The sequence below is a fragment of the Syngnathus typhle genome, linkage group LG3, assembly GCF_033458585.1.
Source record: "Syngnathus typhle isolate RoL2023-S1 ecotype Sweden linkage group LG3, RoL_Styp_1.0, whole genome shotgun sequence".
NCBI classification, from domain to species: Eukaryota; Metazoa; Chordata; class Actinopteri; order Syngnathiformes; family Syngnathidae; genus Syngnathus; species Syngnathus typhle.
The window spans coordinates 20,855,048-20,871,396 of NC_083740.1; the positions used below are offsets into that span (position 1 = coordinate 20,855,048).

Here is a 16,349-nt window from a genome sequence, read left to right on the forward strand (position 1 = left end):
TGGGAACATCTGGCAGAGCTTTTCCCACGTCCCGGAGGAGGCGGGGGACATTGAGTCAGAGTGGACCATGTTCCGTGCCTCCATAGTTGAGGCAGCCGACCGGAGCTGTGGCCGTAAGGTGGTTGGTGCCTGTCGTGGCGGCAATCCCAGAACCCGCTGGTAGACACCGGCGGTAAGGGATGCCGTTAAGTTGAAGAAGGAGTCCTATCGGGTCGTTTTGGCCTGCGGGACTCTGGAGGCAGCTGAGGGGTACCGGACGGCCAAGCGGAACGCGGCTTCGGCGGTTGCTGAGGCAAAAAACGGGGCGTGGGAGGAGTTCGACGAGGCCATGGAGAACGACTTCCGGATGGCTTCGAGGAAATTCTGGTCCACCACCCGGCGTCTCAGGAGGGGGAAGCAGTGCACCGTCAACACTGTTTATAGTGAAGATGGCGTGCTGCCGATCTCGACTCGGGACGTCATGAGTCGGTGGGGAGAATACTTCAAAGACCTCAATTCCATCGACACGCCTTCCATTGTGGAAGCAAGGCCTGGAGACTGTGGTGGATTCTTCAATCTCTGGGGTCGAAATCACTGAGGAAGTTAAAAAACTTCTTGGGGGCAAGGCCCCAGGGGTGGATGAGATCTGCCCAGACTTTTTAAAGGCTCTGGATGTTGTGGGGCTGTCATGGCTGACACGCCTCTACAGCATAGCGTGGACATCGTGGACGGTGCCTCTGGATTGGCAGACTGGGGTGGTGGTTCCCCTCTTTAAGAAGGGGTACCGGAGGGTGTGTTCCAACTACAGAGGAATCACACTCAGCATCCCTGGTAAGGTCTCTTCAGGGGTGCCTGAGAGGAGGGTCCGTCGGGAGGTCGAATCTCGGATTCAGGAGGAGCAGTGTGGTTTTCGTCCTGGCCGTGGAACAGTGGACCAGCTCTATACCCTCGGCAGGATCCTCGAGGGTGCATGGGAGTTCGCTCAACCAGTCCACATGTGTTTTGTGGACTTGGTGAATGCGTTCGACCGTGTCCCTCGGGAAGTTCTGTGGAGGGTGCTTCGGGAGTACGGGGTGCTGAGCCAACTGATAAGGGAAGTTCGCATTTCTGGCAGTAAGTTGGATTCTTTCCCAGCGAGGGTTGGACTCCGCCAAGGCTGTCCTTTGTCACCAACTTTTATGGACAGAATTTCTAGGCGCAGCCGAGGTATTGAGGGTGTCCAGTTTTGGGAACTCAGCATTGCATCTCTGCTTTTTGCAGACGATGTGGTGCTGTTGGCTTCTTCAAGCCGTGATCTCCAGCTCTCACTGGAGCGGTCCGCAGCAGAGTGTGATGCGGTCGGGAGAAGGGTCAGTACCTCCAAATCCGAGTCCATGGTCCTTGGTCGGAAAAGGATGGAATGCCCTCTCCGGATCGGGGATGAGATCCTGCCCCAAGTGGAGGAGTTTAAGTATCTTGGGGTCTTGTTCACGAGCAAGGGCAGGATGGAGCGTGAGATCGACAGGCAGTGTGGCGTCAGCTGTAAAGTGGACTATGTACCGGTCCGTCGTGGTGAAGAGACACCTGAGCCAAAAGGCAAAGCTCTCAATTTACCGGTCGATCTACGCTCCTACCCTCACCTATGGTCACGAGTAGGGGTGTAAATCGCGGGTTTTGTGACGATACGATTTCACATTGATACAAAGAACTACGATACGATATTTGCCGATATCTTAAAGCCTGCTGCGATTCATTCACGATATATCGCGATATAGTGCTCTCCGATCGATTTTTTAAATAAAAAATATAGAACAATATCCTGATTTATAACAATTCATACGCAAAATCGACAAGGTACTGCAAACTCTTTATTTAGGAAATTACGTATTAATTAAGTATTGTAGTATACAAAGTGCTTATTTTAAAACTGAACTTTGATGTCGTGTTTTTTCTTTAAATGTGCGGCGAGATTTGTGCTCCCGGAATATTTGATCACCGCATGGCAGGATTTACAAACTGCACGTGTCTTGTCCGTTGAGCCATCATTTCTTTGGAATCCAAAGTGCTTCCAAACGAATGACTTGAAGCCTAAAGGGGAGCAAATTTCCTCGTCTTTTTGGACACTAGCCATAGCACCAGCCCAGGAGCCGCGTACTAGTTGTCGACTCCCCTTTCACGTGCAGCAACGGCGCGCACTTCTCCCTGCTCCCGGAAAGAGGAAGCAAGCAACAATGAACTGGATTTCAAAATAAAGTCGCTTCTAATGTCCGAGGTCAAACACGGCGATATAAATCGATGTTTACGTTTAGCATCGATGCCAATAAATCGTAGAGCATTATATCGATTAATCGATGTGTATCGATGAATCGTTACACCCCTAGTCACGAGCTATGGGTCGTGACCGAAAGAACAAGTTCCCGGATACAAGCGGCGGAAATGGGTTTCCTCCGCAGGGTGTCCGGGCTCTCCCTTAGAGATAGGGTGAGAAGCTCGGTCATCCGGGAGAGACTCAGAGTAGAGCCGCTGCTCCTCCACGTTGAGAGGAACCAGATGAGGTAGATCACCATGATGCTTCCTAGACGCCTCCTTGGGGAGGTGTTCCGGGCATCTCTTACCGGCAGGAGACCCCGTGGACGACCCAGGACGCGCTGGAGAGACTATGTCTCTTAGCTGGCCTGGGAATGCCTTGGGATCCCCCAGGATGAGCTGGACGAAGTGGCTGGAGAGAGGGAAGTCTGGGAGTCCCTCCTAAAGCTGCTGCCCCCGTGACCCGACCCCGGATAAGCGGAAAAAGATGGATGGGTGGATGGAGGTATGGATGGATGGATGAACGGATGGATGGATGGATGTTTCCAAGAATCCACGTCACGTCACAGTGGATCTCTGCTAGAGATGTTTTGATAACAGACATCAATATGCTAGGTTGAGCATTATTGTTTAACAAAAATTAGTTGCCATTTCCATCTGTTGTACATCTTAATACGACATTTACAAACACCATGCAGTGCTTTGCATATACTGATGCTGGGGTAAATACTTCTAACTAGCAACCACAGCGCACGGTGGGGCACTGGTTAGCCACGTCCGCCTCACAGTGCAAAATTGTGGGTTTGTTTCCGGCTCCGGCCTTCCAGAGTGGAGTTTGCATGTTCTCCCCATGCCTCCATAGGTTTCCTCCAGGTACTTCCTCCCACAATCCAAAGACATGCATGGTAGGCCGACTGAGCACACCTATTGTCCGTCGGTTGAGAGTGTGAATGGTTGTTCGTCTGCGTCTGCCCTGTGATTGGCTGGCAATCAGTTCAGGGTATCCCCCAAAGTCCACTGGGATAGGCTCCAGCACACCCACGACCCTTGTGAGGATAAGCAGCACAGAAAATGGATGGACGCTGGATGGATAGATAGTAGGAGCTTCTCACCCTATCTCTAAGGGAGAGCCCGGACACCCTGCGGAGGAAACCCATTTCCGCCGCTTGTATCCGGGAACTTGTTCTTTCGGTCACGACCCATAGCTCGTGACTAGGGGTGTAACGATTCATCGATACACATCGATTAATCGATATAATGCTCTACGATTTATTGGCATCGATGCTAAAGGTAAACATCGATTTATATCGCCGTGTTTGACCTCGGACATTAGACGCGACTTTATTTTGAAATCCAGTTCATTGTTGCTTGCTTCCTCTTTCCGGGAGCAGTGCGCCCGGCGTTGTTGTGTTGTGAGCAGAGCACGCACGTGAAAGGGGAGGCGACAACTAGTACGCGGCTCCTGGGCTGGTGCTATGGCTAGTGTCCAAAAAGACGAGGAAATTTGCTCCCCTTTAGACTTCAAGTCTTTCGTTTGGAAGCACTTTGGATTCCAAAGAAAAGATGGCTCAACGGACAAGACACGTGCAGTTTGTAAATCCTGCCATGCGGTGATCAAATATTCAGGGAGCACAAATCTCGCCGCACATTTAAAGAAAAAACACGACATCAAAGTTCAGTGTTAAAGTAAGCAATTTGTATACTACAATACTCTTGTATTTCCTAAATAAAGAGTTTGCAGTACCTTGTTGATTTTGCGTATGAATTGTTATAAATCAGGATATTGTTCTATATTTTTTATTAAAAAAAAAATAATCGATCGTAAAGCAATATATCGCAATATATCGTGAATGAATTGATTGATTGATTGATTGAATATTTATTGATCCCCAGGGGTGGGGAAATTCAGGCCCCAGCAGTATTCATACCACAGAGTGGGTATACAAAAGACGCACAAATGGCATGAGCGCAACTCAACAGGCTCTCATAAGGCTGCCACACAACGGCGCCACAAAGAAAGCCAGAAAGTGCTCAAGATAAAAGTCATCAAAGCAAAACAAAGATAAAAGACAAAGGAAAAAAGTAACTGTGGCCAACCAGCACCCCTCAATACAAGAGAACACCCCAAAACACACTAAATAGCCTCCACGGGGTCCATAGACAGGTGTAGGGGCAGTCCAGTTCAACGGCGCCCAATGGACCGTGGTCGTGAATCGGTGAAAAACATCACAAAGCAGGCAAACGTGTGAGCAGCGTCCTGGGCACCCAGTCGGGTGCACGTGCAGATGGTCACCACGGGGCTAGCATGGCGAAAGTCGTTGGTTCCGACGAGCACGAGGGAGCGGACTCTCCACAGGGGTTGCGGCTGCAAGGCCAAGGCGAGGGACCCGGTCATCACTGCCCGGATAAGCAGGAAGCCGCCGTAGAATTACGCCGGTCTCGACCGATGATCCCGGTCCCAGGAAGAAAAAAAAATAATACAAAATATCCGATCCGAAGAGATACCGAGGTGCGGTAGAAGGCACCAGCATCGCCGAATGGACAAAAAGACAGAAAGAAAAAGGAGAAAAGAAAGAAATAAAGAGGAAAAGAGAGAACACTGCTGGGAGGCAGCCACTTACGGCGCCATACCGAAAGAAAAAAAAAAAAAAAAAATCGCAGCAGGCTTTAAGATATCGGCAAATATCGTATCGCAGTTCTTTATATCGATATTATATCGTATCGTGACAAAACCCGCGATTTACACCCCTAATAGATAGCAACCACTGTTCAAATCCCAGTCACAACAGTAGCCTCCAAATGGGTATGACAGACCCTAATTTCAAACCACATAAATTAAAATAAGTATGAAGCATAAGTCTGAAGGGCATCTGGCATTAAAACTACGCCAAATAAAAATTTCTGTTGCAACACGACTTGCTCCTATGGAAACAAAAAATTTCATTGACTGCAGTGTCAACCTTCTACCACAAGAGGGTGCTAATATTGTGACAAATTGATGATTGGTTTAGCGAGCGTACAGTGGACTGGAGACTAGAATCTGGCCTGTAAATGTCGTATGGTGAGCATACAAAGCTCGGAAATGTCTCTGGGGGGGTTGCAGCGACCACTTTTTGAAGTTGACTTGCTCAACTTTTTCCTCCTAGCCCTATTGCAGACAATTTCGTCGACAAGATACTCAAACTTCTTTGCTCCGTATTCTCCAAGCCTGCTCCTCTTTTCATGTCCTGGCCGGTAAAGGACTGGAACATTGTGACATTGTTTTTATTTCATCAACTGCACTGTGTGTATGCGTGTGTTAAAAACCCTCCATTTGTCTTACTGTCTGCTTGTTCACACACATGCGATATAGTAATTACGTTCTTGCCATTGATTGGCTGTTACCAACGTGACACGTCATTTCATCATATGTGAGCAGAATGGGTGAAGTCCATTCAGTCTGAAGACCGTTAATAAAATCACTGTTGCTCCTAACAAATCATTTAGGATTGACAGAGACATAGCATCTCCACATAGAATGCTCTAAAAAGAAATGCAAAAGTAGTCTCACATTTGGAATTTTATGTACCTATTGTACATTTAGCAAATCAATCAGGAATTGATAAATAATTGCTAAATACATAGACATATCTGTTGTTTTCATTTTAGCATTTACACTGGCAATAAGTAAATAAAAAATTACAAGACAAACTTTGTAATCACAGCAAAATATTTTGCAAATAATATAAGTTCAGTCATTGTCAATCTGTACTTAATAAAAAATCAGAATATACCAATCAAGACAGCCATCAACTAGCATCCATCGGGATAAGCTCCAGCACACCTGCAATCCTTGTGAGGATAAACGTTCCGAATAATGAATGAATTAATGAATGTCTTGTTATGTAGAAAAAGGTTGCAACCAAATCAAGTGCTTGTTCAACCAACTTAAAAGATGGCAGCATTAGCGCTACCAGGTGAAAAGTTATTGTAGAGCAATGCATTTCATTGTATATTTTAAATCTCATGGTCAAAGTGTAAAATAGCTTAAACTCATGAAACACACTGAAAACTACATTAATTAGGTGTACCTAATTCTATTACACATTCAGTGTTTTGTAATTTTGTCAGACTGGTTTACAAAGAGATGCACATTGCTAAAAACATAACTGAATAAGTCAACAATACTATCATGTAATCGTGTTCACCAACTCATGCAGAGTAATTTGAGTATTTGTCTTTAATAATTGATCACTGCACATCAGTTCTTTTAAAGCTGACTGGCAGTGCACGCTCCAAGTTAGGCAGTGCTCTAACTGTCAAATTGCTGTTGGATGTTAAGAGGAGCGTAACGCATAGAAAGTAAAGCCAACCAGACAAAAGCTAAACAAGAAAATACCCCACAACTGACCTTTGGCAATGAAGTCCTGGAGCCTGAGCTCTGTGTTGTCATTGTGAGGACAGTAGTGATGCCAAGCGCCACTCTGGCCGGGGCCGCATCCATGTTAATCCAAAAGGAGACCCAGGAGAGAATAACAATCAGCAGAGACGGGATGTACATTTGGATCAGGTAGTAGCCCATCTGACGCTCCAGGTGGAACCGCACTTCAATACAAGTAAATTTACCTGTAACAGGGCACATACACAAGGTAGGTACTGCTGTCTATGTTTCACAAACTATACAGTGAAGGCTGGTCGATGACCTTTCCAGTTTTAGTATAGTACCATGTTGTGCCATGACTTGCCTTGTGGCATTGTAGTCTGTTAGTAAAGATGCAGTGTAATAACATCAAGAAGAAAAAGCAGTGAGGGTCCACGAATTATACTGAAGTACCCAACAGTGAGAGTCAGTCACAAAGAGAAGAGAACATTTGCCTGGGTGTATGCTCTGGTTGGATGTGTTATTGAAACCAGTGTTAAAGTAGCAATTGTGTGAAAGTTAACTGTAACATCCATGCTACATTCCGTTACAAACTTATGCGGGTGTGCATTGTTTTTGTTTCAATACAGAATGTTTAATTCTCATCTGTATTCATCTGTATGTGTCAGTTTCACAGTAGAGTTTGACTCTGAATGACTAATAAATACTTTAGTGAAAGTCTCCCATTTCCTGACTGATATAGTGAGAACAGGCACTTAAGAACACTAAAAGTGTATTTTAGGAAGTGCAACTGTGTTTTATTATCGAATAAGTATAACTTTCAAAATAATGTGTACTCTCTATTTAGCGGATGCGTCTGGAATGTACTATGCCCTGCAATAAAGAGGAATTTATTGTACTTTTTTAGGGAGTGGAATATTTTTGTACATTCAGAAGTGTATGAGTGTGGATGTTACCTGTGTTGTAGTGCTTGGTACAGTATCTGAGGTCGGATTCATCTTTAAGGATGAACTGTGGGAGCGTTAGTCCTTCGGCCACTTGGACCGGTCCATTCTCCTGCCACTCGAAGATCAGGTCATTCATGGTGTAACCGACTGTAAAAGGTAATTCATAAAAAACAGGATAATTTATTTTCATTCAACTTGTGAGGCAGTAGGTGCTCATCTGGGACATTTACACTGCTTTATGTCTAGGGATAGGACGAGACAAATCCAACAAAACGAGATGTCTCACAAGATGGAGTCCTCAGGGACCAAATGAGATTTTTGCAATTTTTTTTATATAAAATAATGCCTTTGTCAATTTACAAAACGTTTTCTTTTTATTGAGCAGACTGCAAGAAATTGTATGATTTAGCCCTAAAGTGCAAATGTGAATACAAACACGAGAGTCAGTTAGTTAGAGGCTAATTTTCCAAATGCGGCTGAGGTCTTTCCTCCTACTGAATAGTTTAACAAAAAAGTATCCAGCCATCCATTATCTGAACCGCTTATCCTCACGAGGGTCGTGGGCAATGGCGTGCTGGGTAATCGGGAGAGCCGGGATTTTTCTCGGAGGGCCACTCCAATGTGTGTGTGAGTGTGTGTGTGTGGGGGTGTGTGTGTGTGGGGGTGTGTGTGGGGGTGTGTGTGGGGGTGGACCATCATTTTCATATAGGCTACTACTTAATTAAGTCGTATAAATGTTTCTAATCCAAGAAAAAACAACATGTCTTAAAACACCCCTTTTCCATCGCAGTTTTCTTTCAAGTGTTTTCAGTTGGGAGATACCATTACATGTTCCACCCCCCCGCACTCATTGAAGTTGGTAGAGTCTAATTTATCTTTGTGCCTGAATGACGCAAGTTGTAGGGAAGAGGAGTGAACTGTGAGTAAAAAGAAAAAGCCAGGTGGGGTTGAAAAAGCTAGGATAAGAAAAAGAACGCTTTAGATCACAGGTGTCAAACTCAAGCCTGCGAAGACAAATTGTGCATCAAATTTGTGTCATTACTAGAATTGCAAATTGTCTTCACTTTTAAAAATATCTTTTTTTTTATATTTGACCAGTTTTTACTTGTCTGATTTGAAAACGAGTTATTTTTCAGTTTGGTTTTTAGCTTATACTGTATATAACAGGGGTCACCAACACAGTGCTCGCGGGCACCAGGTCGTCCGTGAGGACCGCATGAGTCGCCCGCAGGACTGTTCTAAAATTAGCTCAAATAGCGGCACTTGTCAGTGAGCTGCATCTATTTATTTAAAGTCAAACCTCGGTTTTCGAACATCCCGGTTCTCGAAATACCGTTTTTTCCCCATGTATAATGCGCAAAATTTAACTAATTTATTGTCCTAAAATCTGGGGTGCACATTATACATGGGTCAACTTCACGGGTTGACTTTTTTTTTTTTAAATCCGGATATGATACGGAGGCCGCCATTACAGATGCGCTTTCTTCTCTGCTGTTCACTTCAAACACGCTCCATACGAACACAATGCTCTCGTATCAGACGCTTGCTCGATCACCTGCTCGTTTGCTGTCACAATGTACCCTACACAAATCCGAAACATTTCTTCGCTATCGAGTTTGCTAGCGCATGTGCAGTGATACTGACCGGCAGAATAACATCCGGTTGTTCCCAAAGATGATCTTTTTTCTGAAATAATTTTACGTTTACGGACTTAAGTAGGAGTCAAAATTTGGGTGCATATTATACATGGGTACAGGCTTTTTTCCAGCATCATGCCATTTTTAGGGTGCGTATTATACATGGGGGCGCATTATACATGGAAAAAAAATGGTAATCGGAATTCGAACAAAAAATTTGAGATTTTTTTGCTTCAGTTGTCGAACAAAATTCGGAGGTCGAACCTCGCGAGATGAGCCGGGAGGACCCGAGAAAACCCGACCGCGCGGCCCGGAAACCGACTGACTCCGTTGTTATTGTATTTTCGTTATTTTGAGGGTTGTATTAACCCCTAATTATGCCTCCAAAGAAAGCAAGTGGGAGCAGTAAAGCCATCCTAAAACACAAAGACGCTCTTAAAGCAATGCGACAGTGAGCGCCCGGCGCGCTGCGGTTGCGCGATCGGACCAAATTAAGCTCCCTCCCTGCGCACTTAGGTCCATTTAAATTTTGGAAAGTACATCAGGACTTAAAAATATTTTCTAAATTTTAGCGACGGCTCTGTCACAATAAGATAAGATAAGATAAGATAAGAGGAACTTTATTAATCTCACGTGTGAGAAACTGCATGTAACAACACCCCGATTTACAGGAAGGTACAAGTAGGGGGATAAAGGTGCAAAAAGAGACTTCTGGACCGTAGTCCTCCGGCATAAAAAATAGAATACAATATATAAAAAGAAAAATGCGACCAGGGCGGTGCAGTTGCGCGCTCGGCGACGCGCTACTGTTCCCCGTTCGGCGGTGTGCTGCGGTTGCGCGATCGGACCAAATTAAGCTCCCTGCGCACTGAGGTCCACTTAAATTTTGGAAAGTACATCAGGACTTATCTTCTAAATGTCAGCAACAGCTCTGTCACAATAATGCGACCAGCGCGGTGCAGTTGCGCGGTGGGCGAAGCGCTACGGTTGCGCGTTCGGCGGTGCGCTGCAGTTGCGCGATCGGACAAATATGTGCAAATGAAAAAATGCTTAAAAAAGGCGTTTTTTTTGTCTTGAAATAGATTAAAAATGTTTCCATTATTTGTAATGGGAAAAACTGATTCGGAATTCGACCGATTCGCTTCTCGAACCGCCTTCTGTAACGGATTGTGGTCAAAAACCAAGGTTTGACTATATTTCTGCTATTCTTGTTAAAATCACACTTACGTACATGTGAACTGGAAATGACAATAATAACACAGTAAAAGCCAAATTGAGCAAATTGGCTATTTCAGAAGTGTGTGGTAGCCAGGGCTGTGGACTCGGACTCGGGGACTCTGTCATTTTTGCCGGACTCGGACTCGGTGCTAATTTTGACCGAGTCCACCGAGTCCGACAATAAAAAAAAATACGTTCCATTTTATTTTCATCATGCTGCTGAGAATGCGCGTAGGAATACTGTCCACAGCCCTGCTTGCTTGTTATGAAGACAAATTTAGTTGTTGCGTGCGCGCCCGCGCCTGCCTGCCTGCGTGCGTGCACGTACAAGACCCACAATGCCCCGCGCGCAGCCAAGCTGGAAGAACCAGCCGCGGTTCTCCCCTGCCGCGGGAGCGCGCACAGCGCACGCCTTATTTGGAAAGCGAAAAACCGATGTCGTACGGCGTCAGCACTATGTTGTTTTCAATAAAAACATGAAGAACTCACGTTTGCGTCAGTCAATTTTAATTTTCATAAAAGGATTATTCTCATTTGATGTCTTTAAATTCATCCGCGCTCTGCCATTGAAGCGGGGTGCATTCAAAGACCAGTCGTACAGACGGAAACGTTTTGTGATCAAATCTTTCATAACGAGAATGATTTGAGTGAATTGATTTGAATGAATAATTGAGAAGAAATTTCAGTTCTGAAGGCTCCTTTTGTCCCAACAAAAGTGACAGATGGTGGGGAGGGGGGATAAAAATTGTAAAATCAATTCACTCAAATCATTCTCGTTATGAAAAATTTGATCACAAAACGTGTGTGGCTTTTTCTTAAATGAAGACGTTTGACATTGCTATAGTGTCAGCTTTTAATTATATTGCGCTGTCATGTTAAAGCAAATTAATAAATGCAACAATATTAATTTGCTTTGAAAATACCTGAGTAATAAAATAAAATGGATGGATGGATGAATGATGATCACAATTAAGTATAAAGTCTCCTGGGTAATATATACTCCTTGTAGCCTGTACCCAAAAAGAGGAATTTCTTTGCATCGAGGTTTATGCAAAGAGCTCACGTAATTATATTGTTGCGTTTTGGTGAAGTGAATGAGTGTTCCGTCTGTACGACTGGTCTTTGAATGCACCCCGCTTCAATGGCAGAACGCGGATGAATTTAAAGACATCAAATGAGAATAATCCTTCATAAAAATTAAAATTGACTGACGCAAACGTGAGTTCTTCATGTTTTTATTGCAAACAACATAGTGCTGACGCCGTCCAACATCGGTTTTTCGCTTTCCAAATAAGGCGTGCGGCAGGGGGAACCAGATCTCACAGGGGAACCAAATCAAGCACAACACCGGGAGCAGCGAGAGGACAATGTTTTGCCTCTAGATTTGGGGGGGAAACGGAGCGTAAGTTACGATCAATGCGGCCACGTTGAGTTGCACTTGGGCTGCTAATGTTTACATTATGTACCAATGTCAAGGACGATTATGTCACCCAGCTTATATCATTGATGTGTTTCGATAGTTATGGGGTCGTCACTAATTATTTGTGTTTAGATAAATGTCTGAGCTATAATGGTTTAATTAATGATTAAATCTTGAAAGTATCTGTTTATTGTATTCGTTTATATGTTTAATAAAGACAAAGCCATCACAAAACTGTTGTAATTATTTAGATTTTGATCTAAATTAGCCTTGAATAAAGACTAAGCAGTCACATGAATTAACAGAAAAAATGGACAGCCGGACTCGGACTCCTGGTCAAGAGGCCGGACTCGGACTCGTTGCAAAAATCCGACCGAGTCCACAGCCCTGGTGGTAGCCCTTTGCCTTAATCAGTACCCAGGAAGTAGCTCTCGGTTTAAGAAAGGTTGGTGACCCCCGGTTATATAATATGAGGTGCTCATACAATTATTTGGGTTGACAGTCATAATGGCCCTCCGAAAGAAACTATGACTAATATGCGGCCCGCGAAAAAAAGTTTGACAGTGAAGGAATGGGGTCAAAATACAAAAAGTCCTGCCTAGCTACAAAAACAAATATGTTCAAACCTCATTGAATAAAGTACATAAGCAGACAAGTATATTCACATATTAAATCAATAAAAGAAACATTTTAAGCATATAATTATACCTACACACCAAATCAATAAAGGAGACATAACTAGACATTTTTGACAAAGGTTTTTATAACTTTATGATCTGATATATATTTTTGTGCACTTTAAAATAACAAATGTTTTCTGATATATTGCCTGAATAGCTCAATGACCCTTAAGGAACTGTTTAATGCATGCCTGATAATTTTCTAAATCACGGACACTGCCAAAGTCGTCTAAAAATGCTCAGTACTTGATTATATCTTAAGTTTTGACTAATGCTAGACGCCAGTTTTCGATTACTACTGAACGTTCTGGACAGAGGGAAATATTTTGCCTAACAAAGAAAAGATATGGTTGGAAGCATGATTAAACTAAGAATATGATCACGTAAGAAAGTACATGGTGTATCAAAAGAACAAACAAATAAAAACATGGTAAGTGGTGATTACTAATTTTGCATAGTCAGGGATCATTAATAAATTGATGATGTCACAACCAAAAGCTCACTTAATTCCAAAAAACAAACTGGCCCAGCACTGTATTGTACTTTCCTGAAAACAGAGCTTTCTTAACAAGAGTTGTGATTGAACTCAACCAACCTGTGTAATTCTAAATTTTGTTTCGGTGTCTTAGCCTGTTCCTAAAACTGAAGAAATAAAACAAGCACGCAGTGAGTAAATTGGATAACAGGTGATTAGCGATGGCTTTTGCCATGAAGTGCGGGTAGCGCGCTTCCCAAATTGTGGACCAAATCCAACAACACCCCTGCTTTAGATGATGATCCTGCCAAGTGTGCAAAGTTCACAGATATGTTTGCATGAAAACGGACTGAAGAAGAAAATGGTAGAGAGCCAGGGCCACGGGCACACGCTAATTAGAATAGAATAGAATAGAATAGAATAGAATAGAATGCCTTTTATTGTCATTTTACAACTTAGGTGTACAACGAAATTCGGATAGCTGCTCCCGTCTTAGTGCAAACATTACAAAATTTAAAAAAGTACAAAAGGAAATCTGAGAATAAAAGTAAAAGATCTTCTTTACATTATAGCTATTAGTCTAAGAATGTGTTATTTATGTAACAGTTATTTGAATAACTCTAAATGTTACGTCAGGCCCGTTCTCAGCTCTTTGTTTGTGTTTATGTCACGTTAGCATACCGGGTGGGCAATTCCGGTCCTCGAGGGCCGGTGTCCTGCATGTTTTCTATGTCACCCTGTTGCAACACACCTGATTCAAATAGTCAGATAATTAGCAAGGTCTGCAGAAGCTGGATAACAATCCTGATCATTTGAATCAGGTGTGTTGCAGTAAGGAGACCTATAAAACATGCAGGACACCGGCCCTTGAGGACCGGAATTGCCCACCCCTCGTTTAGCATGTTGTTGCTCGTTCATGGCTGTTCTTCGTGTTGGATTTTGTCGAATGAACTTCCATAATAAACTTACATAAATACCGTTTTTTTCCGTGTATAGTGCGCCCCCATGTATAATACGCACCCTAAAAATGGCATGCTGATGCTGGAAAAAAGCTTGTACCCATGTATATTACGCACCCAATTTTTATGAATTTTTTAAAATTATTATTATTATTATTATTGTTTAAGTCCCAATGATCGTCACACACGCAGGGAGGCAATGGGTCCCATTTTTATAGTCTTTGGTGTGGTCTTAACTAGGCTGGATGTCATTTTTTTTGTTGGCGTTGATTTCTCCGACTGCCCCTAAACGCACCACCGCGCTCCGTGCGCGCACGGGAAAGAGGCGTGCGGACGTGAAAAAGGCGGCTCTGTATGGGAGAGACGTTGAAGAGGAATAAAAACACCCTTGGAAACCAAAACTTGCCCCTCGTCGTGACTCGGAGCCGCAACAAATGTTTCGGATTTGTGTAGGGTACATTGTGACAGACAGCAAACGAGCAGGTAGCAGGTGATCGAGCAAGCCTTGTCTGATACGAGAGCATTGCGCTCGTATGGAGCGTGTTTGAAGTGAACAGCAGAGACGAAAGGAACAAGGCAAAGTGTTGTGAAATAAAATATGACCGACCTGTAATACGCATTTTGTTATCGCATATTTTATTTCGGGGGAGATTTGTCATGTCTCGTCCCCAGTTTTGCTATGTGTCTAGGTTGCCATAGTTTCTGTTCGCGTCGCCCCTCTCTTCCTGTGTCACCTCAATCGATGTAACGTGTTTTGTATTTAAGTCCTGTCTGCCCCTCGCTCACCGTCGGATCATTGCATGTGTTACTGTCATGATGTCTGTTTGCTTTCTGTTCCTGTCTTTGGTAATGTCACCCTGTCTTTTTGTTCCACGACTTTGTCGGTCAGTCCTGTTGTTGGTTTTGTTGTACCATGACTTTCTTTTAAAAAAAAAAAAAGAAATTAAAAAAAAAAAAATTTTTTTTTTTTTTGTACCCATGTATAATGCGCACCCCAGATTTTAGGACAATAAATTAGTTAAATTTTGCGCACTATACACGGAAAAAAACGGTAACACGTTTATCAAACTATCTGTTAATTCAATAAATCCACGAATCGTCCTTTATGGAAACGATGCCACGTATGCACCGCGCTGCTGACGTCTAAATATTCTAAATATTCCACAGACCCATGTAACGATATATAAAGTATATATCAAATAACTATCATATAAACAACAATATTATCAAACCATCTGTGTCACTCCACATCATTAAATCCATCGATCAAATTCCTCGTCCTTTGTCAACAATGCCGCGCGTGCGCCGCTGACGTCAGCCTCGTCGTTCTTCCACAGATTAGTATATACCGTAATTTTCGGACTATGTCGCGTTTTTTTTCATTGTTTGGGTGGGGGGGGCGACTTATACTCAGGAGCGACATATATATATATTTTTTTCACGGATTTTTACTTGATCGTCAACACATCACTTACAAGTATAGTTGACCACTTCACATGGTATTTTTAGTATAGTTGATCACTTCACATGCTTTGATAGCTTTATCTTGAACATATTCAAAACATGAAAAATACAGAGAAAAAAATCAAATAAATTAACACTTAATATGGTAATAAATTAACCATATCCTCTGGACATGCTCTCTGTCACCACGATGACATAAAGGACGAGAAATTTGATCGATGGATTTAATGATTTGGAGTCACACAAATGGTTTGATAATATTGTTGTTTATGTGATCGTTATTTAAAATATGGTTTATATATTGTTGTATGGGCCTGTGGAATAATTTGAACTGCGGCGCGGCACACGGCATTGTTGACAAAGGACGATCGATAAAAGACGAGAAATTTGATCGATGGATTTAATGATTTGGAGTGACACAAATGGTTTGATAACATTGTTGTTTATGTGATAGTTATTTAAAATATAGTTTATATATCGTTGTATGGGCCTGTGGAATAATTTGAACTGCGGCGCGGCACACGGCATTGTTGACAAAAGACGATCGATCGTTTATAAACGTGTTATTTATGTAATAGTTTTTTTTTAAATAACTGAATGTTACGTCAGGCCCGTTCTCAGCTCCTCGTTTGTGTTTGTCACGTTAGCATACCGTATCGTTTAGCCTGTTGTTGCTCGTTTATGTCTGTTCTATGTGTTGGATTTTGTCGAATGAATTCCCCCCAAAATGCGACAACGTACCAGGAATGACGTAGGTTTGGTAAACGTTTTTTAACAAAACAAGAGTTCAACGAGCCAACAACTACTGAACTTTAACGCTAAAAACATATACCGTTTTTTTCCGTGTATAGTGCGCAAAATTTAACTAATTTATTGTCCTAAAATCTGGGGTGCGCATTATACATGGGTACAATTTTTTTTTAA

General features: G+C 43.0%; 1 protein-coding gene across 3 annotated transcripts in view; it reads right to left on the bottom strand.

The window, feature by feature from the left end:
• glra3 (glycine receptor, alpha 3) overlaps positions 1–16,349 on the bottom strand; it is a 90,549-nt gene that overhangs the window by 12,153 nt on the left and 62,047 nt on the right. For all 3 annotated transcript variants that reach the window (XM_061275162.1, XM_061275160.1, XM_061275161.1), the window contains 2 exons: positions 7,582–7,719; positions 6,656–6,870 (listed from right to left, as the gene is read on the bottom strand). In XM_061275162.1, coding sequence (XP_061131146.1) covers positions 6,656–6,870; positions 7,582–7,719 — 353 coding nt within the window. The remainder of the gene's footprint in view (positions 1–6,655; positions 6,871–7,581; positions 7,720–16,349) is intronic.